Source organism: Crocuta crocuta, unplaced genomic scaffold (genome assembly GCF_008692635.1).
Source record: "Crocuta crocuta isolate KB4526 unplaced genomic scaffold, BGI_CrCroc_1.0 scaffold5, whole genome shotgun sequence".
In the NCBI taxonomy this organism is placed as follows: Eukaryota; Metazoa; Chordata; class Mammalia; order Carnivora; family Hyaenidae; genus Crocuta; species Crocuta crocuta.
This window is the reverse complement of record NW_027530500.1, coordinates 1,895,110-1,919,446: the sequence shown is the minus strand read 5'-3', so window position 1 is coordinate 1,919,446 and position 24,337 is coordinate 1,895,110. Positions and strand designations below refer to the sequence as shown.

Genomic DNA, 24,337 nt, shown 5'->3' with positions numbered 1-24,337 from the left:
AGTTGTTGCGTATTTTATTTATTTATTTTTCCATTTAAGGACCACTTTCTTATTTTTCATTTCAAAACCATTTTTTTTAATGTGAGTCTAGTTGACACACAGTGTTACCTTAGTTTCCGGTGTACCACACAGGACCTGGACAAGTCAATTCGATACGCTGTGCTGCCCACGAGCGTGGCTACCATCCGTCACCAGATGCTATCACAGTACACTGACTGTATCCCTAGGCTGTGTCTTCTGTCCCTGTGACTAAGTCCTGCCACGAGGAAGCCTGGACCTCCCACACCCCCCCCACCTGTTTTTTGCCTCTCCCCCACCCCTTCCCTCTGGCAACCACCGGTTTGTTCTCTGTATTTCTAGGTCTGATTCTGCTTTTTGCCTGTTGTTTCATTTGGGGTTTGTTTTTAGATTCCACTCATGAGTGAAACCATATGGTATCTGTCTTGGGGTTTTAACCTGTGTTTCCTATGAGCTGGGTGTAGACCTACAGACTTACCCAACACAATTTCCATTTCTTCGGTAAGAGTGATTGATAGTTCGTGCCACGTGCCTTCTGTTGCGTCACCTCAGGAGGCTCCTAAGGTCAGTCTGTCCCTCTGTTCATGAGACAGACAGCTGAGCAGCAGTTACCCACCTGACCTGCACTCCAGCTCCTCACTGCATGCCCATCACCAGGCAGGGCCACACTTCACGGGGGTGGGGGTGTGTGGAGAGGGTTGCCTTGTAAAATAATAAGAGGCCACTTCGGTTGCTTAGTCTCAATTCTTTTTAATTTCAGTCACAAACAGAATAAAATCATAGCTAGTTTATAAAAGCTTCCATACCTCAAAGTAATCCAACATTTCATCAGTTATTATGACATCATTTCATATTTAACTGTACATATTTTTACAGCTCTCATGCTAGAGTTATTCTGTCTTCACACACAGATTTAACACTGTTACCTACTTTAACAAAACGATATGTGACATGAATATGATTTCTATTTTACTGGAGGGTTGTTTTGCAGCCTGACTAAGGCAGCGGACATATATGGTACGTATCCATAGAGAAGTGATCTGGGGGAAGGGTTATGTGCAAAGATTTATGGGATTGAGAACAAGCAGTGTCAAGCATGACTATGCAGAGAGAATGTTATCAAATTGTGTTTTTTCTTATTAGTGTCTAGCAAGTAGCGGGAGAGGCAGCAGAACTTGGCACGAGCCAACAGTCCAGAGGCCCAAGGCATTCAATTGGAGCCTTACACACACACTGGCAGCTGGATTGTGTTTCCAGTTCAGATCTTTAAAATAACACCATGAAGATGAAAATATTATTTTATCTACAGCATGTCCATTTACATATTTATTTTTCCTTGAAATAAAAACATACTAAAGTTACACCGTTTTCCACGATGCTTGCATAATTCACTCCTGTCAGCCGAAGCCGTGGCATTCCACACTGTCAGGTTTTCTTTCTTAACCATCTGCTTGCTGTTTACACTCGGCTAGAAAAAAACAATTATTCTTGGTTTCACCAGCAGTTCTCTATTTTACTGATTACTTCCTTCAAACAAAAACTAATATTCAACTTCTTTAGGAGCTGTCAGTGGAAAAGGAAGCACTAATTTGGAGGGAAAAGGAAGACAATGGTTCTTTTAACTGTGAGCCCTTCTGCAGGATCTAAATCTGGGGCTCAGGATAAAATGTTGACTCTGGTGCTTTCTTCCCACAATTGCAATATTACAGGGACATTCGTAATGTTCCCTCATCAGATTAGAAACAATAGGTTGAGTTTGCCTCCTGACAGTCCTGGTGCAGGATTACAGAACATATATTCAAGCACTGAACTTATAAATGAGCCAACATTTCCTTGCACAAATGCACGGGAGACTATGACTAGTTGAGTATCAAGTGTAGCACAAGGGTAAGATCACATAGGAGACGTGAGAATTCAGTGCCACTGGTTTTTAAACAGCCATTTCCCCCAAAGAAAAGGCAACTCTGGTTTGCAAAAGCCAAATAATCTTCTCACATCCCTTTGCATAAAGATTTATGGGTCTCCCAGAACGTGGAGGGAGGCCAGTTTATCACCACGACAGCCTCTACAAGTGATGACTTCCCTCCTCGACCGTCATCAGTTGACATTGGTTTTCAGCAGGCAGCGGGATTGGGTTTAAAAGTCCAGGCTCACTTTCTGTTAACGAAACGCACATGGATGGGCCCCCCTGGCGTCAGAAGCCCGTGGGTTTTTGCAGGAACTGCTTTAGTCCAAGAAGATGTTTTGATCTCGAAATGCTGAAGCAACTAAGAAGAGAAAGAGAGAAGGGGGGTTCAAAATCGGGACAAGACAGTACGTGCAGTGCTCCGAATGAAGGCTCCTCACGTCCCCAAGGAGGCCATGGGCTGCAGAGAGCCCAGGAAGTGGGCAGGACACCAACCCCCGTCAGGACGGGGCAAGGGGGTGCTGCATTTCTGAAAGGAGCCTGTCCTGTCCACAGAGCAACCATGAACCACGCATGACAAAGACACACACAGTGTTCAAATGACTCAGTTTTCTCAGCCATTTCAAAACTCCAACTCCTCTGCTTCCTCTTTGGGTGAAGGTAAAGAACAAATCAAAGGACAGAGAGATAAAGTGAAATCCCAGGTGTCCCTCCGGCTGGGAATCTGAGGTGATACAGATCTGGGGCGGGGTGGGGGAGCACACCGCACGGGTGGGGGGGCAGGTGAATCATTCCAACAGGCTTCAGTGATTAATGTCCTTAATTTAAATATTCTTGATCTGTACCTTTGATCCCATTTCTCATCTCTACGGTCCAGAAGGAGAATCGGCCCTACCACTCAGGACAAAACTAGAGAGAACCTCAAGAACGAGTTTTAAAGAGCACCAAAGTTTCCATCAGCCTAAAGTAATAACCTCCCCCACCAAGCGGCCATGGCCTGACGTTCGAGGCCACCAGTGGGCTCAGGGAACACAGGCAACCTGCTGGAAAGACCTGTGTCAGAACACACATGGGCTCCGGGAGGGGAGGGAGGGCTGTGCGCCCCAGTGCATTGGGACAGTACCAACAGCAGGGTAGCCACTGCCCCTACCTTGCTGCTTGCTGCCTCCAGGATAAAGTCCAGCCTACAAATGCATCCATTTTGGAGAACATACAATGTCACATGGGCTCCAGTCCTCCCCACCCCGACCCTGCCCTGACTCCCTCTCCAGTCTTCCAGGAAAAAAAGCAGGACCCACTGACGGGTCCTCAGGCGGGCTGGGCCTCCAGGGGGCAGGGGCAGGGCTGAGTGGGGACATACGGTTAACTCCCTCCTTTCTCACGATTCAAGAGCCAAGCTGAATGGCCTGCATTTAGGCAGCTCCATCATGTTCTAGCATGCAGACGCCTTCATCTAACCTCTGACCTTTGGTTCTGACTTCACAGAACTGCCCGCACAACCACGAGGCCAAAGAACTCACACATAGGACTCCTCGCCTCAAGCCCAGTGTGCCGCACGGCCCTCTCCCCTAAGTGGGCAACATACGCTCACTAAAGTAAATCCAAACTGCCCAGGAAACATACAAGCGAAAAATAAAGCCCCTCCTCCTCTTCAAGTCCCAACTGTCCAGGAGCTAAAGCGTATCTTCTAAACGTTCTCTACGTGATACAAACGTCTTGTTCCTGATTAGAAGGAACCCCATGGGACAGTGCACCTTCAAGTCCTCCTCTCCGTTCCTGTGGCCACAGGCACGTTCTCTGTTCTATCAGGAGAGCCCCCACGGATTTGGTTAAGGAAAGCCACTCCCTTTTTTTTTTTTAAATATTTTTATTTATTTCTAGGAGAGAGAGAGAGAGACAGCGTGAGCAGGGGAGGGTCAGAGAGAGAGGGAGACACAGACTCTGAAATAGGATCCAGGCTCTGAGCTGGCAGTCAGCACAGAGCCCGACGCGGGGCTCGAACCCACAAACTGTGAGATCATGACCTAAGCGAAAGTCGGACGCTTAACCGACTAAGCCACCCAGGCGCCCCGGAAAGCCGCTCCCTTAACAGCGTGCAGAGACTTTTCTTCATGAACAGGTGTTGAAAGTTATCAATTCTTTTGACAGATGGTCATGTAATTTTTCTCCTTCAATTTGCTACTGTGGCGAATTCTACCCACAGACTTCCCTGGGGTGGGCCATCCTGTGCAGGGGGATGCTTTTCTGTCCCACACGGTGCTGGGTTTGGTTTGCCAGTCTTTCACTGAGGATACTTTCCATCTTTGTGACTAACTCAGATTGGTCTGTGGTTTTCTTTTTACCATATTATCCTCTCCAGATTTTGAATAGCAGGGCTATGCAAGTCTCATAAAAATGAGACTTCCTTTTTCAAGCCTCTTTTGTCTGATGATTACCCCTTTGTTGAAGGGTTGATAAAACTTGCAATGAAACTGTCTAGGTCTGGAACGTTCATGGGGTAAATCTTTTCACCAGTGACCCCATGTATTCAGTATCTAAGGTCTATTCTCTTTCTTTTGAGCCAATCTGGGCAACTTACATTTTCTAAACTTTGTACATTTTATCTAAGTCTTCAAATTTATTAGCCAAAAAAAGGCATTTGTGGTTTTTTCTTGATTAAAAAAATCAGGGCGCCTGGCTGGCTCAGTCAGTTGAGCGTCTGCTTCTTGGTTTCAGCTCAGGTCATAATCTCGTGGTTCGTGACTTCAAGCCCCGCATTGGGTTCTGTGCTGACAGTGTGGAGCCTGCTTAGGATTCTCTCTCTCTCCCTCTCTCTCTGCCCCTCCTGTGCTCACTCTCTCCCTCTTTCTCTCTCTCAAAATAAATAAATAAACTTTAAAAAAAATCGACGACTGCACTTTTAGCTGTCTCCTCATTCCTAGCACAGTTTACGTGTGCCTTCTCTCTCTCTTTTTTTCCCCCTGACAATTACTAATAGCGATGTTCCCTTTCTTCATTCCCACAAATAGAAATGAGGACTTTAAGGAAATACTGCAGCAGGTACATTTGTATGTTAATTTTTTAAGTGTTTATTTATTTTTGAGAGAGAGAGAGACAGAGTGTGAGCTAGGGAGGGTCAGAGAGAGGGAGAGACACAGAATCCAGAAGGGGCTCCAGGCTCTGAGCTGTCAGCACAGAGCCCTATGCGGGGCTCAAACTCACAAACAGTGAGATCAGACCTGAGCAGAAGTCAGACGCCTGACAGACGGAGCCACCCAGGTGCCCCAATATTTGTATGTTAATAGCACCAAACAAACAAAACCCCATCGCCACCAAACACCCTGTTTCTGACCCTCTGTCAACAGGTACACCGGGCAAGGCTGGCCTCAGCCCCTCAGCTGGCACCACTTGCTCTTGCCGTGGCCTCCCGTCCCTCGGGCAGCCAGAGTGGGGGAGCAGGGAGTGAGCTCCACAGCCGCCTGAGTGACTCTTGGTAGGAGGTGGCCTCATCCTGTCCAGGATGCAGCCACAGAACATATGGCAGCGTTTTATGGAGCCTAAGAGCTTCCTGAAAACCAGAGGGCAGACACTCAGAACAGGGGCACAGACAGCAGCGGCTCCCGCCTCCTCAGCACCAACCGTGTGCACAGACCGTTTTTAGTCCTCACACCATGAAGAAGTAGGTATTTGGCCCATTTCGTGAGTAAGGAAATGGGCTCAGCATGGCTAAGAATCCTGCCCAGAGTGTCAGAAACAGAACACAGCCGAGCTGGGGTCTTCTAACCGTGGAATCAAGGCCACACTGAGCTGCCTGTCACCTGCAACACAACTGGGCTGGGCCAGCGTCCCACAGTCCCCAGGAGGCCTGTGCTGGTGACACTGCGGAGACTTGCCAGCAGTCAACGCATCCTGACAGAGGTGGGGAGGGCTGTTTACATACACCGGTCGCGGAGTGTCCCCAAGGTGCCCAGCTCCAGAGAGGTGCCCTCCCCCACACTTCCTTCTACATCCTCTCCCGCTGGGCAGGTGCCCCTCAACTCCTCCAGCTCTCAGAGCTGTCCCTAAGTGCTGACCATCCAGGACTTCTCTCCGCCCCTCCCAGGCTGGCCAGGCTCCTGTGGTACCTTACATGGTACCTTAAGTGCTCTCTCGCACCACCTGTCGTCAAGTTCCCAACCCCTCAGGGCTTTGCACTAAGCTCTGTGAGGCTTCAGGAAAGCCCCTCTATGATATGGAAGCGGGGGTGGGGTGGGGGAAGATGCCTGGGTCTTGCCATGCACCTGCCATTCCGTGACTGTGGCAAGTGACTCCAACTCTCTGAGCCTCAGTCTCCTCATCAGTAAAGTGGGGAGCTTGGGTCACGAGGTAATCTCTGCGCTCTTCCAATGCAACTTCAATGGCAGTAGCTCCCAAAACTTGGGTCAAGGTCTTCCATGGCTAAGATAGGTTAATCATGGCCTTCCTAATTTTGCAGGAAAACCTAATTAAACCCAGGCTTAGTTTTTTCTACTAAAGTCTTTTCTTTAATGAAATTTCCTTCAGACATCGTTTCATATAGTATAGGCTGAAAAGCATCTCTTTTAGCATTACGAGATTAAAGGTAAGGCATTCTCCAACAAAACAAAGCCTTTCTGATGCTTCACAGCCTAAACGAGTGTGAGAACCACTGTGCCGTGTGAGTGGCTGGTTCACGCATCTCTCGAAGTGCAGCCCAGTGATCACCAGAGTCAGACCCACCCAGCAGCCCCACCCCAGACCCACCGAATGACTCTCTGTGGTGGGTCCCAGAACCTGCATGTTAAGGAGCTCCCCAGTGCCTTTTCTGCTCCATAACGCTTGAGGAGCATGGGTTTCCCATTGGCATGTGCCCAGAGCTCCTCGTGTGACAAGAGTTGAGCTCTTGGGCCCCTACACACCCTACAACGCCCACACGCACCCCCTCAGTCCTTTGGGGCTCTGAGGACCTGCACTGCTGCCCTACCAGTCCACGGAGGAAGAAGGCTCGGCAGGTGGTCAGGGGAGAAGGAAGGTGGTTACTGTGGGGGTGGCATTTTATTTATTTATTTATTTTTTAATATTTTTATTTATTTCTAGGAGAGAGAGAGACAGCGTGAGCAGGGGAGGGTCAGAGAGAGAGGGAGTCACAGACTGAAACAGGCTCCAGGCTCTGAGCTGGCAGTCAGCACAGAGCCCGACGCGGGGCTCGAACCCACGAACCGCGAGATCATGACCCAAGCGAAAGTCGGACGCTCAACCGACTAAGCCACCCAGGCGCCCCGGGGGTGGCATTTTAAAATATAAAAGGGAGTTAACGTGAAGCTCTTGCTTTGAGTTTTCGGAGTCACATCTCCTTTCCCACCCAAGCCTTGGTCCAACAGAGCCCCGTGAACCGGCAGAGACGGGAGGCCGGTGCCCAGTGCCCACCGCCCACCTGGATCATGACGAGGTGGATCTCCAGTTCTGCGATTCTCCGCCCGATGCAGCTCCGAACCCCGTACCCGAAGGGGATGGACCCGAAGTTGTCCACTCGGTCCAGGCTTCCTTTCCGCAGCCAGCGCTCCGGCCGGAACTCCTTGGCCCGAGGGAAGTTCTCATCCTCGTAGGAGGTGGCGTAGTGGCAGAGGGCCAGCTGGGTCTGAGGAGCCCGTTTGCAACCGAGGAGGAATAAAGAACAGGATCACATGAAGGCAGAGCAGAGGCAAGAGCCCCGGTTGGACGGTCCCTCCAGGGGTGCCTCTGGCCAGGAGGGGCCACGAAGGGCCCCCTCTTTCAACCAGCACCCCCAACCCTCCGACACCTGCGACTGCTGTGTCTACAGGCCTCTCGGGGAAGGAGGAGACGCCTGCGAGCTACAGAAATATCTGGCTTTGCTTCTGCTCCTTGCTTCCAAAGCCCCGCCTTCATCGTGTAATACGTGCAGAAGGAAAGGGACCTACTGGTATTTGCTCTGGCGCAAGGACTTCCTAAACACACCAGCACACTTCCCGCTCGGCCACACGGCAGAGCCCAAGTCCCCACACCCGGGCAGCCAAACTCACGCCTTTGGGAATCAGATACCCGCCAACAACCAAATCTTCCTGGGTGACTCGGCCGTTCCCTGGCAGCACTGGAAACAGCCTGGAAAAGAACCCATGGAAGCAGGGATGGAATGGCCACTTTTAAAATAGCCTACTACATTTTCAAAAGTCTGAATATTTTGCCATTTTCGTTTTGTACGACATAACACATGGTCCACTTTCAACTGAGAGATCTCACAGGACCTTCGCGGCTCCTTAGCTGTGGGCAGCGAGTATCCTGAGGAATGCGAAAGAAGGTCCCGAGGTCAAAAATGTGCACAAAACACAAAGCAGAGCCTTGAATGTGCTACTGTGTTCCCAAGAGGGATGTGTCAAAGAGCTCCTGAAACTTACACGCACTTAGGACCCCTTTATCAAGGAGTAGTCCACGGGACTCAGGGGTGCGCGAAACCCATTCTGAGAATGCACTTGCACGTTTGGATTGTCATAGAGGGGCAATCCAGAGAAAACGCTGAATAAAACTTTAACTGACAAATACCAGGAAATGCACAGCTAGGGTTTTTTTCTCCCCCACCTCTACCCCAAGGTTAAACACCATGCTGTAGACTGAGGATTCAATACAACTTGAAACCTCACAGTCAAGGTTAAAAGCATTATTGTAGTGTGGACTTATATGTAAGTAACTCAGCTCTTCGTCAAGGCATTTCCTCCACAGAGGAATGCTGTGTTCAGGATCCTTGAACCTCAAAGGAGAAGAAGCTTCACTGGCCACCTAATCCCCCCACCCCCCACCCAGGTCCACCGACAGCCACCCACAACCCTCACATCCCAGCTTTTCCCAGGGTCTGTGAAGCCCTGTCCAGGACTGAACGGGCCTCACCGCTTGGTGGCTCCAGTCCAACTAGCATGTTCACACAAGAACCACAGTCTTTTTTGTAAGCAGGCCTGATAATTAGCTGACCAGCCCAAAATATTTTCCCAATAAATCAGTCTTGTTCTGCTTTACCTTTAGAGGAACAGAAACCAAGGAGCACTGATTCAGGAGCCTATGGGGGAGCTAAGTGAACCAAATCACTAACACAGGTACAATGTCAGGTGAGGGTTCCAAAGGGCTTTATGAAGAACAATTAATATTTCAAACTGTAAAACAGAATAGCCTTTCTACTATTCTGACAAGGGCAGAGAGGAAAGAAAGATCGCTATAAGTCCTTCTTCAACATTTCAGCCACTGAAGGATGTAGAGGCCTTTGTTTTGGACCTGTTTTTAAGTCAAAAGCGTAAATCATTATGATAAAAAATCAGAGACTTTAAAGACACAGTTCTTGATATGAATTTTGACAAGCCCTTTACCTCAAGGTTTCCTTCAGCAGAGCTCTGACCAATGGGACTTTGGGGACGTCGGCTGCCGTTGGGACGTGCCTTTCCCCCAAATTCTTAACTATCTCCCGGTACACGGTCTGCTGCACTTCTGGGTGCCTTGCAAGGAGATACACTGCCCAGGATAGTGTGAATGATGTCTAATAAAGAAATCGGCAGACATAGGCAACATGGGTGAGTAACACCAAGGATGTAAGCAGCGGGCAACAGCAGGCGTGAAGTCACGTGAGCACATGCACATGTGAAGTCGCGTTCCTGAAACTTTATCAGAGTGCGTTAGGTTTTACCAAAACAGAAGGTGAGTTTCCTAATTCACTCCAGAAGAAAAATATTTTGGAAAGTCACATCAACTATGTGATTCAACTGCTCTTTCGATGAAGAGCCAGAGGAAAAATTAGGTTAGAACTTTTTTGGATCATGAAAGAGCAATCTGCCTCCTCTTCAATGGAGCCTAAGAGGACCTGGGGATGCTAGTCAAGCCTGGAAGTTGTGTCTGGAACTTTCTGTGACCTTCTTTGCACGGATCATCTGGTTTTTGCTAGAAAGGGCCAGAGACTGCTCATCTGCCCGAGAACTATTCAGCCCGGGAACTGTTCAGCCTTCTGGCATTCCATAGCTCGCAATGGCTGGGCGAGGCCGGCTCTGGCTGCCTCATCTGTGGCGGGGATTACTCATTAACCATTGTTTCCATGCACTTCTCAAATACAGCAACCTATAAAGATTTAATAACTCGTTTATGCAAAGCACTGTCATTTTTTTTTTTAGGTAGACATTCACACCCAGCACGGAGCCCAACTCAGCTTGAACTCATAACCCTGAGATCAAGACCTGAGCTGAAATCAAAAGTCAGACACTTAACCAACTGAGCCACCCAGGCGCCCCAAGCAATGTCGTTTTTTTATACCACTTCTCAGCCTGAAGAATTACATTTCTGGTTATTGAGAATAATTCTATTTTATTCTCCAAGACTTTCACTACATTTTCACTAGCATCTATGTGACTGTGTTTCACTCTCTTATAAGCAAGGAAATTCCACAGTATAAATGCCCTTTCTTTTGCCTAAAAAAAAAATCTGAAGTAAGTAGGTCATACTGATATCATTTCCCTGAAGTAGATATTATATGTGTTTAGAGGGTAAGCTCTTCTGTAATGTATATAACGTGTAAGTCCTTCTTTATACATGATAAGGGAATAATTTAGAAATGTCTATTAAAATGACATTTCTGTGGAAAAACCAAATGTGGTATATCCAGACACTGGAATACCACAGGCATACCTTGGAGACAATGTGTGTTGGGCTCCAGATCATCATAATAAAATGAATATCACAATAGAACAAGTCAAATACCTTTTTTGTTTCCTAGTGCATATAAGTTATATTTACACTATACTGTATCCTGTGAAGTATGCAATAGCATTATGTCTTTAAAAAACCCAATGTACATACCTTAATTAAAAACTACTTTATTGCTAAAAAATGCTAACTACCATCTGAGCTTTCAGCAAGTTGTAATCACTGTTCACAGACCAGTGATTCTATTATGATATATATTATCACAATGAATATAGTAGATATTTATATATTATATATTGTAACAAATATAATATGTATTATATTTGTTATATAACGGTTATTATTATAACCAATATAGTAAGAATGAAAAAGTTAGAAATGTTGCAAGAATTATCAAAATGTGACACAGAGACACAAAGTGAGCAAGTGCTGTTGGAAAAATGGCCCCAAGAGACTTGCTCAATGCAGGGTGGCCACAAACCTTCAGTTAGTAAACAGACAAAAACGTTACCTGCGAAGCGCAATAAAGCAAGGGATGCCTGTACTTGGTGATAAAAAAGAATAACCTGCTTTGAAATCATTTTGCTGAGTGAAGGAGGCTGGGTGCAAAATACACACTGTAGAATGAGTCTATTTCTAAACATTTCTAGAAAAGTGCAAACTGATGTTCTGTCAGAGAGCAGGTTGGCGGTGGCCAGGGGTAGCGGTGTGGGAAGGGATGGACTGAAATAGGGGTGAGGAAACTGCAGGGGTGCTAGAAAGGTTCAGGATCTTGACTGCGGTGGTGATTTCAGGAATGACTGCATTGTGTTTATCCTCCATCTGCCAGCAATTTGTATCAAATTGTACCGTTTCAACGGATGCAGTTTCTGGTGCATATATTACACTGTAATAAAGGTTTTTATTTTTTTATTTTTCTAATGTTTATTTATTTTGAGACAGAGAGAGAGAGAGAGAGCGAGAGAGCGAGCACAAATGGGGGAGGGCAGAAAGAGAGCAAGACACAGAATCCAAAGCAGGCTCCAGGCTCTGAGCTGTCAGCACAGAGCCCTATGCAGAGCTGGAACTCACAAACCGTGAGATCATGACCCGAGCCAAAGTCGGACGCATAACCGACTGAGCCATCCAGGTGCCCCTAAAGGTTTTTTAAAGTAATATGTTAGAAAAAGAATATGACGTTGTGAGACGCTTCCTTCACCGGCCTCTCGGGTCCTTTCTGCGCTCCACCTCATGTGATACTCTTAGTTACCACCAGGGGGCAGGAGGGACAATGCACCCAAATCTGCGTAGAGGCAGAGCAACCCACTCACTCATCCCTTCAGCGTTCGCGGAAACCCACACCACCCATCACATTCACACAGCTGATTAGAATTTTCATTGATCGCACTGATTCCATTGGTTAGTTTGCGTTTAATTGATACTATTTTTGTTTTATGTTGTAGAAGATCTGAAAGAATAAGGAGTTTATGCTAAATTTTTTGCTTTTACCTATTTATGTCACCTTATAATAAAAATATGTCGACTTGCTGGGGAGGGGTGCTCCCTTTACAGGACGTCTGTGCCTTGTTAAGGTCCGGGAAGCACTCATGTACAGGAAAAGCTTCGACGTCATGAGCCCACTTGTTTAATTTTGAAGGTCTTTGTTTTTTCGTTTTTTTTATTTTTTTTATTTTTTAACGTTTGTTTATTTTTTGAGAGACAGAGCATGAGCGAGGGAGGGGCAGAGAGAGAGGGAGACACACAGATTCTGAAACAGACTCCGACTCCAAGCTGTCAGCACAGAGCCCGAAGCGGGGCTCGAACTCACGAACCGTGAGATCATGATCTGAGCCAAAGTTGGACGCTTAACCCTGAGCCACCCAGGTGCCCCAATTTTGAAGGTCTTTGGAAAGAGCAAGGTGCCAGGCAAATGAATAATGGTATCCTGTTACACAAACATTTTTAGAGAAAACTTGACTCCCACCTCCCCCACCACCACCCCACGCCACCCCCAGCCAGGTAACCCATGGTAACAATCCAGTGCACATCCTCCATACCTCCTCCACATGCACACTGCCAGGCCGGGCCGGGCCACTGTTTGCTTTCCAACATGAGCACAGCACACACGCTTTTCCATACCTTCGTTTGTCACTTAACTGGAGGGTATGGAATTCCCACCCAGTCACGTGGCAGTGCTCTGTCATTCTGACAGACACCCTTCCTTGGTCACAGTACATTATTCATCTGCCACAATAAATCTATTCATTAGGATTTTAAGACTGATATGCACACATATTTGTAAGTCAAACTGTTGATTAAACTTTTCTTTCTTTCTGTTTTTAAATTTTATTTTAGAGAGAGAATGCACATGCTCAAGTAGGGGAGGGGGCAGAGGGTGGGAGAGCGAGAGAGAAAGAAAATCTCAAGCAGGCTCCGCGCTCAGCATGGAGCTGGACATGGGGATCAATCCCATCAGCCTGGGATCCTGACCTGAGCCTAAATCAAGAGTCAGACGCCCAACTGACTGAGGCCCCCAGGCGCCCCTACACTTTTCCTTCTTTTTGCCCTCCTTACCAAGTTTTGGTTTGAAAGTTATGTGGCCTTATGAAATGAACCGAGGAGCTCCCCATGACCTGCAATACAAATCGGGAATGATGTTTTAAGCTTTAAAACATAATTGTTACTTTGTGTGTGTGATAACTGAACGGTGATTACATTTTTTGTGGAATTACGGTCTCACATTTGAAATATGGAGATATTATTTGAAAGTTAGAAGTTNAGTTTCTCCCGGAGACTGTCAGCAGCGAAGCAGACGCTCATTGGTACAAACGCGTAGGGGGTTACTCAGAAAGGTCCCTCTGCTTGTGGAAGAGACAGAAAAGCCGCGACACTCACCGTGTCGACGCCCGCCAGCAGGAGCTCGGTCATGTTGGCGTAGATCTCCTCCCGCGTCAGCTCCTGACTCAGGAAGAGGCAGGTGAGCAGTCCACCCCCCACGCTCTCCCCTCGCTCCACGTGGTGCTCTATGTCCCTCAGCCTCTTGTCAACGTGGATCTGGCCTGTTTGAAAACAGTGTTTCTCTTGAAAGAAGTTGGGGTTGAGAACCAAGACGATAACTTAATCTGTGGCAGGTTCCAAAGCTAATTTCCCATCCACCTGGGGACCTCATCCTGTCTGTATAAATGAATGAAAAGTTAAAGACCAGCTAAGCGTCTCTTCTTCTCTGAGAATCATCTCGAAGATATTTGCAAACGTTTGCAAATATTCATCAAATAGACAAAGCTTCAGAGTAACAAGAATACAGATCCCTGTTTTTTTTTTTTTAATCCTACTACATTTCCAGAAGGGTGATGGATTGAGTATAAAGGCAATGCTACCATAAAAAAGTGGCACATTAAATCTATCAGGACACATATATTCAAATCAATATTCGCTTCTTCAAAAGACACTATGGGATACTTCCTTCAACGTTAGTATTGCTCTAAAAACACTGTTCTAATAACCATTTTGGAAATCTTTTCTTTTTGGAAATTCTTTTTTGTAACATATTTAAATTCAAGTTAGTTAACATACAGTGTAGGAACTTCTCTTTTAGGGAAGTTTTTAGCCACGTAGGAAAACGGATTTTTCTTTGTTGAGTTGGAACAAAATATTACTTCTTAGTTGGTTTCACCAAGTAAGAAAACAGAGGAATTTGTCTCTTTCCAAACTGCTGCAAACGAGAACGTTCAAATGGGTGTGCACAGGCCCGAAAAGCTACCTGCGTTTTCAGCAATGACAGAATGATTGGACTAAAGTAATCACCTCCCTGAGGCAACATTTATTTGCATATATCACTGCAGCACGTTTGTCAAAACGACAAGAACCTAAAAACGAGCCATCGGTCACGTTGCTGGTAGTAGCAACGCACACGCTTTCTGTCATCTGAGAGACCGGTCCAAGTAACAACGTGCGACCGCATCGGGTAGAGTCACCCCTGTCCACGCGGGCGGTAGACACGCCACGAGCCGGGGCAGCCAGGTAGGCGGGCGGGACAACAGGTGCCCCTGAATTCTTCTCTTACTGAATTTGAAGAGTCCGTCCCAGGATCTGCAGAATTCCCGCCAGGGTTTCGGGACCAAGGGGCGGAGCCACCTGGGGATGGCGCCTGCGTACATGGAGGTCTTGAACATGCTGAACATGAGCTCGAGCGCCTCGATGTAGTCCACGGTCAGCTGCGGGACGCTGTTTTCCAGGCAGCCCAGGCGGCTCTCGTAAAGGATGGTGGCCACGCCTGCACAGGAAAGAGAGCTTGAAACCTGCGTCTGGGTTACTTGCAGTATCAACGTGCACTATCTGGCCACAGATGGAACTTTCAGACGCCATCGAGGTGCCCTTCAGAAGCGAGGCTCTGCTCTGCCACAGGACATTTTCTCCACCGCGTCCTGGGCTACAGGGCGCTGCACATTCAATGCTGACAGGTCCTTCCTTCCACCTGGCAGGGCTCTACCTCACCACACCCCCCTCCCAATGGTTTGTTCTAGACCCAGGACGCAAAGCACCCAACCTTTCAGCCACTTGTCCAACCTTGGGAATTGTTGGCTTCTCTGGGCCACAGAATGGGGAGCCCTGGGGCCAGAGAGCTACAGGAGCAGAGGGAACAGCCTCAACGAATCAGGAAGGAGCAGGGTTTGCCAGTGTTGCCCTCTCTGTGTTGATTGTGTTACTATGTCTGGCAAGCATTACTAGAACTTTAAAATGTTAACTTAAAAATTAGATTTGAAATAAAGTTAGCTCGCTTTAAAAAAAAAAATAAGGGTCAGGGCACCTGTGTCGCTCCGTCAGTTAGGCATCAACTCTTGATTTCGCCTTAGGTTATGATCTCAGTTTGTGAGATCAAGCCCCACTTCAGACTCTGTGCTGACAGCACGAAGCCTACTTAGGATTCTCCTTCTCCCTCTCGGTCTGCCCCCCACCTTTGCTAGCACACACATGTGCACTCTCTCAGTCTCTCTTTCTCTCAAAATAAATAAAACATTTTTAAAAATCTTTAAAAAAGGAGAAGGGCGACTGCGTGGCTCAGTGGGTTAAGCGTCCGACTTCAGCTCAGGTCATGACCTCATGGTTCATGAGTTCGAGCCCCGCGTCTGGCTCTGTGCTGACAGCTCAGAGCTTAAAGCCTGCTTTGGATTCTGTCCTTCTCTCTCTGCCCCTCCCCTGCTTGTGTGCTCTCTCTCTCAAAAATAAATAAACATTTTTACATAAATAAATACATAAATAAGGAGAAAGCTGACAGAAGTTCCTCAGGAAAAAGCAAAGTACAGAATAAAATATCTGGTGTGCTACTGTTTTGTTTTGTTTTCTATTGTTTTGTTTTGTTTTAGGTAAAAAGAACATTCACATGTATCTCCTTGCACGTGCATAAACTATCCCTTGAAGAAACTGGTGACCTCGCCGGGTCAGAAGAGTGGGAGAATGAGGGGACTTTTCAGTGAATGCCTTCGAGGTTTGATTTCTGATTTTAGGACATGGGAATGTCCTACCCGTCCCATGTGAATTTTGAAAGCTAGAATGACTGCAGTAGATACCCTCTGAACTTCTACTGGTTTTTATAGATTGTGCTGAAGCAAAATGTACGGTAATTTAGGAGCATGGTTCTTGAGTTAAAAAGCCCCGAATTTGAAACTAAGGTCCTGCCACTGAAAACGGAGGCGGTTTGTCACTTTGCCCATGTGTAAACCAGTGGTGACACACCCGACTCAGTTAGCAGGTGATGCCACGGGTGTGTGCGTACGGGCTCAGCACAGTGCCTACAGGGACACAGGACGCATCCCGTGAATGAGAACTCCTATGTGTGGCAAATGTCCACTCTTCCATGTCCCTCCCACTTCGCCTCACCTTCCATTGAATATTTGAAGAAAAGGTCATTGACATTGGTCACAGTTTCTCCATCTCCGGCCTGGGTCCTGAGGACGTAGATTCTCTTAATTAAATCAGCAATAACGTGGTTGATTTCTGACGCAAAAATGGCCACGTCTCTCGGTTTCAGAATTCTTTGTGTCAACACACGTCTCATCTTGAGCCACTGTTCACCCTCCCTGGAAGAGTAAGCTGAGTTTCAAATAATTTCACTTCCATTGACATTCTGGAACAGAACTCAGAGAACCTCTGAGAGTGTCCCCAGCCATAAAAAGTCAGCCAGATCTGCTGACCCAAATGGAATGAAGACACTGTGCAGGGAGAAGGGAGTAACTTCAGCCTCTCGGTCTGTCAGGGCTTAAGCTGTTCCCCTTGAAGCAAACTTTACAAAGAAAGACTGCCACTGGGAATTGTCTTTATAAAAGTAATAGGATTTCCTCTGAAAAACCTTGCAATAATATTATAACAAAGAGACATGAGGCTGTTGGGATCAGCAAAAGAGGTAACAGTTCATGTGTATGAACTCCTGAGCCCTGAACTGAGCTCCTGGACCCACAGCGATGCAAGTAGCAGGTGATGGGGCAGAGAGCCAGAGCTTTCACAGCAGCATTTGGCCACTCCCCGCTCTGGGGCTGGACCAACAGGGAGGAGGTGTTTGATCATTTCCCTCAGAGCAGAAGTTGAGGGATCCTCAGCATTCAAGAGTCTCTCATGGTGTGCCTCCCTCCCTCTCCCCCACTATTTTTCCCCTTCTTCTTGAATGCTGAGAACAAACTGAGGGCTGATGGGGGTAAGGGGGAGGGGAAGGGGAGTGATGGGCATGGAGGAGGGCACTTGTTGGGATGAGCACTGGGTGTTATATGGAAACCAACTTGACAATAAACTATTAAAAAAAGAAGAAAAAGAAGAAGAAGAAGAAGCTGAGGGATCCTGGTGACATCCCGGGATGGCTGCATTTCTCCCTAGGTCATGTATAAGGGCATATATATCAAGGAACCACAAACAGAATTTCCAAACCAAAGGGATTTAGACCAGGGGATCCACAGAGGCTTGTTTCTCCTCCCTGCCTGGGACTATGCCGATCACCTCTTACAGGGCACAGAGGTCTCGGTGAGGCTTGCTTACAAGTAATAATCAAAACCTGTTATGAGTCAGGAACATCAACACATGGTGATCCATGCAGGAAGGCTCTTGGCCCCTCCTCAGGGACTCCTAAAGTATCTGCCTCCTCCCCTGCACGTAGACAGGCTCTGTGAGCCTCCTCCCTTGGTTGTCACTGAAGGGACACCTACAGCCTCAGAGTGCTGCTTGAGAAAGAGCTCTCCCCCTTTACCAGGCTAGTGTGACCTGACATTGTCCCTGCCATCAAACCTCTTCCCAGAGGAGAAGGGACAGGGCCCTCCACACCAGTAGTTAGGATATCACACAAAGAGGCTGTTTTGAACTCCACTGGGAGTTCTGTGATTTATTAAAGGCTGGTTTTCAGAGCCGAGCATCCAGGCGGGGGACTCCCTGGGCTCCCTAGTCCCACCCACGGCCCCGACAGGCCGTATACTCACGCCGAGATGAGCCCGGTGGATCTCCCTCGTAAGAGCCGGTACTCCTGCCAGGACCCCATGTTGGCTCTCTGGGGCGCAGCCCCCTCTGCCCGGAGCACCTGAGCCACCATGTCTCGGTCTGCAATAGATACTACAAACTGAGGACCAAAGTGAGACTTGAAGATTTTTCCATATTCCCGTGTGTGCTTCTGCTGCAATACCATGGAGAAACCAAAAAAGGAAAAAATACACAGATATGATATACTTTTGACATGAACATTTCTGTGTGTTAGGGGAGCAGAAAACTGGGGCAGAGGAAAGCTCTACATTTTACAGAGCTGAATCAGAGTTGTGACTTTCAATGCTCTTGAGATAAATGTACTTTCACATCATTAATCATACTCACTGAGTTTTCTTATTCTTTAGAGCTATGTTTTTAAAACTACTTAGCTGTGTGGAGCAACAAGAGAGAAATGCCATTATGGATGGAGATGAATTGCAGAGCCTTCAAGGGCCTGAGCCAAAGATTGTGCCAACCCCTGTCCCAGGCCCCTGATGGCTCAGACCCTCAGCCAATCTGCCACCCTACTCTGCAGAGGGCTCTCCCTCTGCAATTTGTAATGAACCTGTAAAAATAGGCCCCAGTGAGAAAATGAAAGAAAAGGCACCCAGAATGGAAAGAAACAAGTAAAGCTATCTCTAATCACAGATGACATGATCTCACATATAGAAAATTCTAAAGAATTCACTAAAAAACTATCAGAATTAATAAACAAGCTCAGCTAGCTTACATGATATAAGATCAAAATACAAAAGTCAGTTATATTTTCATACACTAGCAATGAACAATCCAAAAGTAAAATTATGAAAACAATTCCATTAATAATAGCATCAAAAAGAATAAAATGCTTAGCAATAAATTTGAGAAAAGAAGTGCAAAACTAATACTCTGAAAACTATAAGAGATCATTGAAAGAAATTAAAGAAGACTTAAAAAATAAAAAGATATCCCATGTTCATGGATTGGAAGACTTGATATTATTAAGATGGGAATAGTCTCCAAACTGACCCATAGAGTCAACATAATACCTATCAGAATTTCAGTTGGCCTCTCTGTAGAAATTGACAAGCTTAAAATTCATATAGAAATGCAAGGGACCCAGAATAGCAAAAATAACCTTAAAAAAAGAGCAAACTTTAAGGATTCCCTGTTCCCTATTACTAAACTTGCTACAAAACAACAATAATCAAAATAGTATAGGACTGGCATGAGGATAAACATCTAAACCATTGGAGTAGAATTGAGAGTTCAGGAAAAAATCTATACAGGGGCACTTGGGTGACTCAGATGGTTAAGCATCTGACTCTTGATTTTGTCTCAGGTTATGATCTCATGGTTCATGAGATTGAGCCCCACATAGCGCTCTGCACTGACAGCATGGGTCCTGTGGGGGGGTCTCTCTCTCCCTCTGCCCCTGCTCTGTTTCTCTCAAAATAAATGAATGAACTTGGAAAAAGAAAGAAAGAAAGAAACCCATACATTTGTGGTCAACTGATTTTCAACAAGGATGTGAGTGCCAAGACAATTAAATAGGTAAATAGGAAAAGAATAGTTTCTTCAACAAATGGTACTGGGACAACTGGATATCTACAGGCAAAGAATGAATTTATATCCTTCTCTCATGCCAAACAAAAAATTACCTCAAAACTGTTCAAGCCCTAAATGTAAGAACCCAAACCTTAAAATTTTTAGAAGAAATGATCAGGGTACACCTTCAGGTCCTTGAATTTGGCATTGGTGTCTTAAGATATAACACCAAAACCACAAACAACAAAAGAAAAAAACATATAATTGGACTTGATCAAAAATTTAAAACTTTTGTGTTTCAAAGAAAGTAAAAGACAATCCCCAGAATTGAGAAAATATTTGCAAAGGACATATCTGATAAGGGATTTGTATGTAAAATATATAAAGAACTCACTAAAACAATGAGCCTATTAAAAAAACTGGGCAATTATTTAAATGGACATTTCTCCAAAGAAGATATACAAATGGATAATAAGCAGATGAAAAGAGGCTCCACATCATTAGTCATCAAGGAAATGCAAATCAAAATCACAATGAGACACCACTTCCCACCCACTAGGATGGTTATGCTCAGACAGGTAATGACAAGCCCTGGCAAGGATGTGGAGAAATCACAATGCTCTGACACTGCTGGTAGGAACGTACATAGTGCAGCCACTTTGAGAAACATTCCGGCAATCCCTCAAAAAGTTAAATAGACACTTACTACTTGACTCAGCAATTCCACTCCTAGATACAGATCCAAAGAAATGAAAATATATGTCTATCAAAAATAAACTTATACCAAATGTTCATAGCGGTGTTATTCATAATTAGCATAAAGGTGGAAACAATCCAAATATCTGTCAACTGATGAATGGATAAGCAAAATGTAGTTCATCCCTACACTGGGATATTATTTGTCCATAAAAAGAAATGAGGTACTGATCCACACCACAACATAGATGAACCTTGAAAACATGATGCTCAGTGACAGAAGCCAGACATATTATGATTCCAGTTATATGAAATGTCCAGAATAGGCCAGTCTATAGAGACAGAAAGTTAATAGTAGTTGTTGAAGGCTGGGGGAATGGAGAGTTGGAAAGTGGTAGCTAAAAGAAACAATATAGGGTTTCTTTTTAAGGTTATGAACGTGTTCTGGGATTGACTGGGGTGACTATTGTATGGTATGTGAATTATGTATCTCAATAGTGCTGTTATCAAAAAAAACAAAGAGAAACTACAATAAATGTAAATGGGTTAAACAAATAAATAAATCAGCATGGCATAGCCAGGGCTGAGCATGGGGAAAATGACTAAGTCTCTCTTTGGCATCTGCCAACATTTCTTACCACCCCAACTCTTTGCCTCAGAAATGGCAGGCCAGAGGGTCTGTTGTCTCTCCATTCTTCCTTCTACTCCTCAGGTAGAAGATGTTCACTTCCTTATCAACCTGAAGTCCTCCCACCCACAGATAAAGATACTAAGTAAGACTCAACTGGAATGTGTTCCTCTGGGTCTCTGAATGAGAGCCACTGATGAGATGACTGTTAATAGCAACTCCTTGGGCACCTGGGTGGCTCAGTCAATTGGGTGTCCAACTTTGGCTCAGGTCATGGTCTCCCAGTTTGTGAGTTTGAGCCCCTCATCGGGCTCTGTGCTAACAGCTCAGAGCCTGGAGCCTCCTTCGGATTCTGTGTCTCCCCCTCTCTCTGCCCCTTCCATGCTCATGCTCTGTCTCTCAATAATAAATAAAAAGGTTTAAAATTTAAAAAAATATATAGCAACTCCTGAGAAAGGCAAATGCAGCTACTGAATGGGCACCATCAGCACAAGGGAGCAACTGACCAGGTGAGAGAAAGAACAAGATGCATGACCCGGATAGTGTACAGCACTTGTTACTACTGGACCACAGAACAGTATAGTCAGTCCTAGCACTTAGAATTTGCATAGACATTAAGAGCACAGACTCTGGAATTTGAATCTTAGCTCACAGTTTACTAGCTGAACCACCTTGGGAAGTTAAGTTCCACTGTACTTCAGTTTCCACCTGCAAAATGGACAAATAGTAGAACTTGCCTCAAACACAGGACTTAGAACCGTGCCCAGCACATGAAAAGAGTTCTAGAAATCTTTATTGTTAGTATTTACTTGTTATTATTACAGTTTACAAATTTCATTTGACCTCACAATAGATTGTGAGATGGATGAGGACTGTCAGACTTCTGTACAGACGAAGAAGCTGGAGTTCAGAGAGAATAAGTGATTAGCCAAGACTCCACAGGTGCTTGTGGAGGGCTAGCATTTGAACACAGGGCCCTCCTGCTCTGTCACATCTGAAACGCCTTCTGGTGACACAGGTTAAGGTGTCTGCTCTGCCACTAACTAGCTGTGTGACCTTGGGCAAGTCACTCAGCCAACACTTTGGGCCTTTTCCACCTGTACGTGAAAGACTTGAACTCTCTTGAACTTGAGTCAAGTATAGTAAACTGGAGGTATGGTAACAGAATACGTCTCTTCCTCCTACAAGTGCCTCAGGAGCCTGGAGAGCAGTGCAGAGGGTTTTCTTAGAACTTATTCAGTCCGCAGCACCCTGAGCACACCTCACGTGGAGCCCAAGGCCAGAAAGCACTCCCTTGGGGCCCTCAGAGGAGTGGCAAGGGGATTCCTGCTCCTGCAAATGAGCACTATTTGGAGAAGAAAGGAAAAGGGGAGCCCAGAAAGACAACTGAGCCAGAAACACTTGGGGCCTGGCTACCATGTTGCAAGAAAGCACAGGGGAGTGCATTCCATGGCTGTCCTCTGACTGGTGTGCACCACCACTCGTGATGGACCTGGTGAAAGGCATGGTCCGAGCCTGGGGCAGGAGGGCAGGGTTTAGGCTGATGGCCGAGCGCAGCAGGTGCAGGGAAAACCCATCTGAACTGAGGCACTTTCTGGTTGTGGAGAGGGGCTCCCTAGGGAGCTCCTCCTAGAGATGTAGGTTTTAACAGTGATCTGCTTCTCAAAGAACCCTGTGCCAGGGAGGGAGACCAACCTGTAAAGATGAAATCAGATAGAAGCAGAGGTAGAGAGAAGTAAAAAACAAAAACAAAAAACCAAGCTGTATTGACTTGTCCACAGCAAATAACAAAACATTTTTAAACCCATTGAAAACTATCATCCTGATGTCTTATGTACAGATTCCACACAGAAAAGAAAATCATTTTTCACCCCTAAGAAGCATATCCAAGAAAAACTGTGTAGGGGATGGAGAGGAGGGGCTGGAACTTCAGTCAAATTAAACTTGCTCCTGGGGCGCCTGGGTGGCTCAATTGGTTAAGCTTCGTAGTTTTTTATTTTGGCTCAGGTCATGATCTCATAGTTTGTGGGGTCAAGTCCCATATTGGGTTCTGTGCTGACAGCATGCAGCCAGCTCGGGATTCTCTCTCTCTCCCTCTCTCTCTCTCTCTGGGTCTCCCGTGCTCACTCTCTCTCTCAAAAATAAAAACTAAAAAAAAAAATTTTTTTAACTTGCTCCGGAGGTCTACTGTTTTTTCTCCTAATGAAGTTTCTGCTCTCCAACTCAGTCAGGGCCTCTGCACCATCAAGTATGTTTACTGGTTGAGGGAATGACCATGACCACAGCCCAGGTGAGTGGTTACAAAACGATGGAGGATAAGCTTCCAACAAAAGCAAATGGGGGGAATTGGGAAAGGCTCTTGGAAGAGGTCGGAAGGCCCAGATCCCAGAAGTGAAGTGTCCCCCGGGTGGGAGCCCTGAGAAAATGAAGTAAAGTGGAGGAAGCAGCTGTCACAGCGAGTGAGAGGAAAGGGGATATGGTGACCCTTGAAGGGTGAGGGTCACCTTGCCACGGAAGACAGGTTGCAAATTGCAGTGGGGAGGGGAAAGGCGTAACTCGGGGTCAAGATGAGAAAGTGCACTCTGAGCCGGTCCCATCACCCCCCTCCGGCGTAGTTGGCACCACTAGGTCCCTGCCCCCGTCCTGGCCCATGTTCATTCACATTCGTGTGGTGACCCCATTCCTTAAGAGGCTGTGCTACCTGTGGACTCCGACCCTCTGAGGTGTTGGGGGTGGGGGGTGCTTGTTTTCCATTTATAAAACACAACCCAAAAGGCCCAGAAACGGAAGCCACACGACCTCGGTCCGTTAGACACAGTGCCCTGGAGAGCTCTGAGCTGCTCAGGGCGTTCCAGGGCCGGCCCCGACGCCCCCACCACGGGGAAGGCGCTCCTCTCGGCCGCCCTCCTGGCAGTCNTCGCGCCCCTGCCCGCCGGGGTCTCCTACCTACCCACCACCCCCAGTGCCCCCTCCCGGGCTCACTCCCCAGAGGCCTCGCCCCCGCGCGCCCTGTCCGGGAACCTCGCCCTCGCCTTCCTAGAAACCTCCTTCTTGGCGCCCATTGCTGGGCGTCCGTCCAGAGCATCTGCTGCCCGGTACCCCTCCCTGGGGTCCCTCCTGGGCGCCCCTCCTTGGCGTCACTTTCCCCGCCGGGCCTCGTGCCTCCCCTCCAGGGCGCCCTCCCCGGCGCCCCCTGCCTGGTGCCCCTGCCCGACGATCCTTCTCTGGAGACCCTCCCATTCGCCCCTCCTCGGCGTCCGCTTCCCGGCCCGGCCCAGCTCCCCCTCCCCGGCGTCCCTCCAGCACACCGTCCTGGGCGCCTCCTCCCGGGCGCCCTCGGGCCCACTCCCCTCCCGGCCCTGCGCGCGCCGCTACCTGGATCTCGTGGATGCGGCCGAAGCCGTCCTTCCAGAAGAACT

General features: G+C 47.0%; 1 protein-coding gene across 4 annotated transcripts; it reads right to left on the bottom strand.

Moving 5' to 3' along the window:
* Positions 1-752: 752 nt before the first annotated feature.
* CYP27C1 (cytochrome P450 family 27 subfamily C member 1) lies at positions 753-24,337 on the bottom strand. 4 transcript variants are annotated; one of them, XM_077766764.1, is made up of 9 exons: positions 24,294-24,337; positions 18,028-18,218; positions 16,448-16,647; positions 14,634-14,843; positions 13,466-13,629; positions 9,271-9,437; positions 7,942-8,020; positions 7,335-7,538; positions 753-2,285 (listed from the first exon to the last, which is right to left on the bottom strand). In XM_077766764.1, exons 2-9 carry the CDS (start codon positions 18,135-18,137, stop codon positions 2,169-2,171), a joined length of 1,251 nt encoding a protein of 416 aa, XP_077622890.1. In that variant the 5' UTR covers positions 18,138-18,218; positions 24,294-24,337; the 3' UTR covers positions 753-2,168. The 4 variants fall into 4 exon arrangements, with proteins under 4 accessions (XP_077622890.1, XP_077622888.1, XP_077622889.1 ...); XM_077766762.1 differs by having other exon boundaries at positions 18,028-18,145; XM_077766763.1 differs by lacking the exon at positions 24,294-24,337 and having other exon boundaries at positions 16,448-16,515; positions 18,028-18,261.

Coding starts and splice junctions, on each gene's coding strand:
- CYP27C1 (XM_077766761.1), bottom strand. CDS start 18,230: ATGGTATTGCAGCAGAAGCACACACGGGAATATGGAAAAATCTTCAAG. Junction 16,648..18,027: donor TCCACCGGGCTCATCTCGGC/GTGAGTATACGG, acceptor TTACTCTTCCAG/GGAGGGTGAACAGTGGCTCA. Junction 9,438..13,465: donor TGCTGGCGGGCGTCGACACG/GTGAGTGTCGCG, acceptor TTTCTTTATTAG/ACATCATTCACACTATCCTG.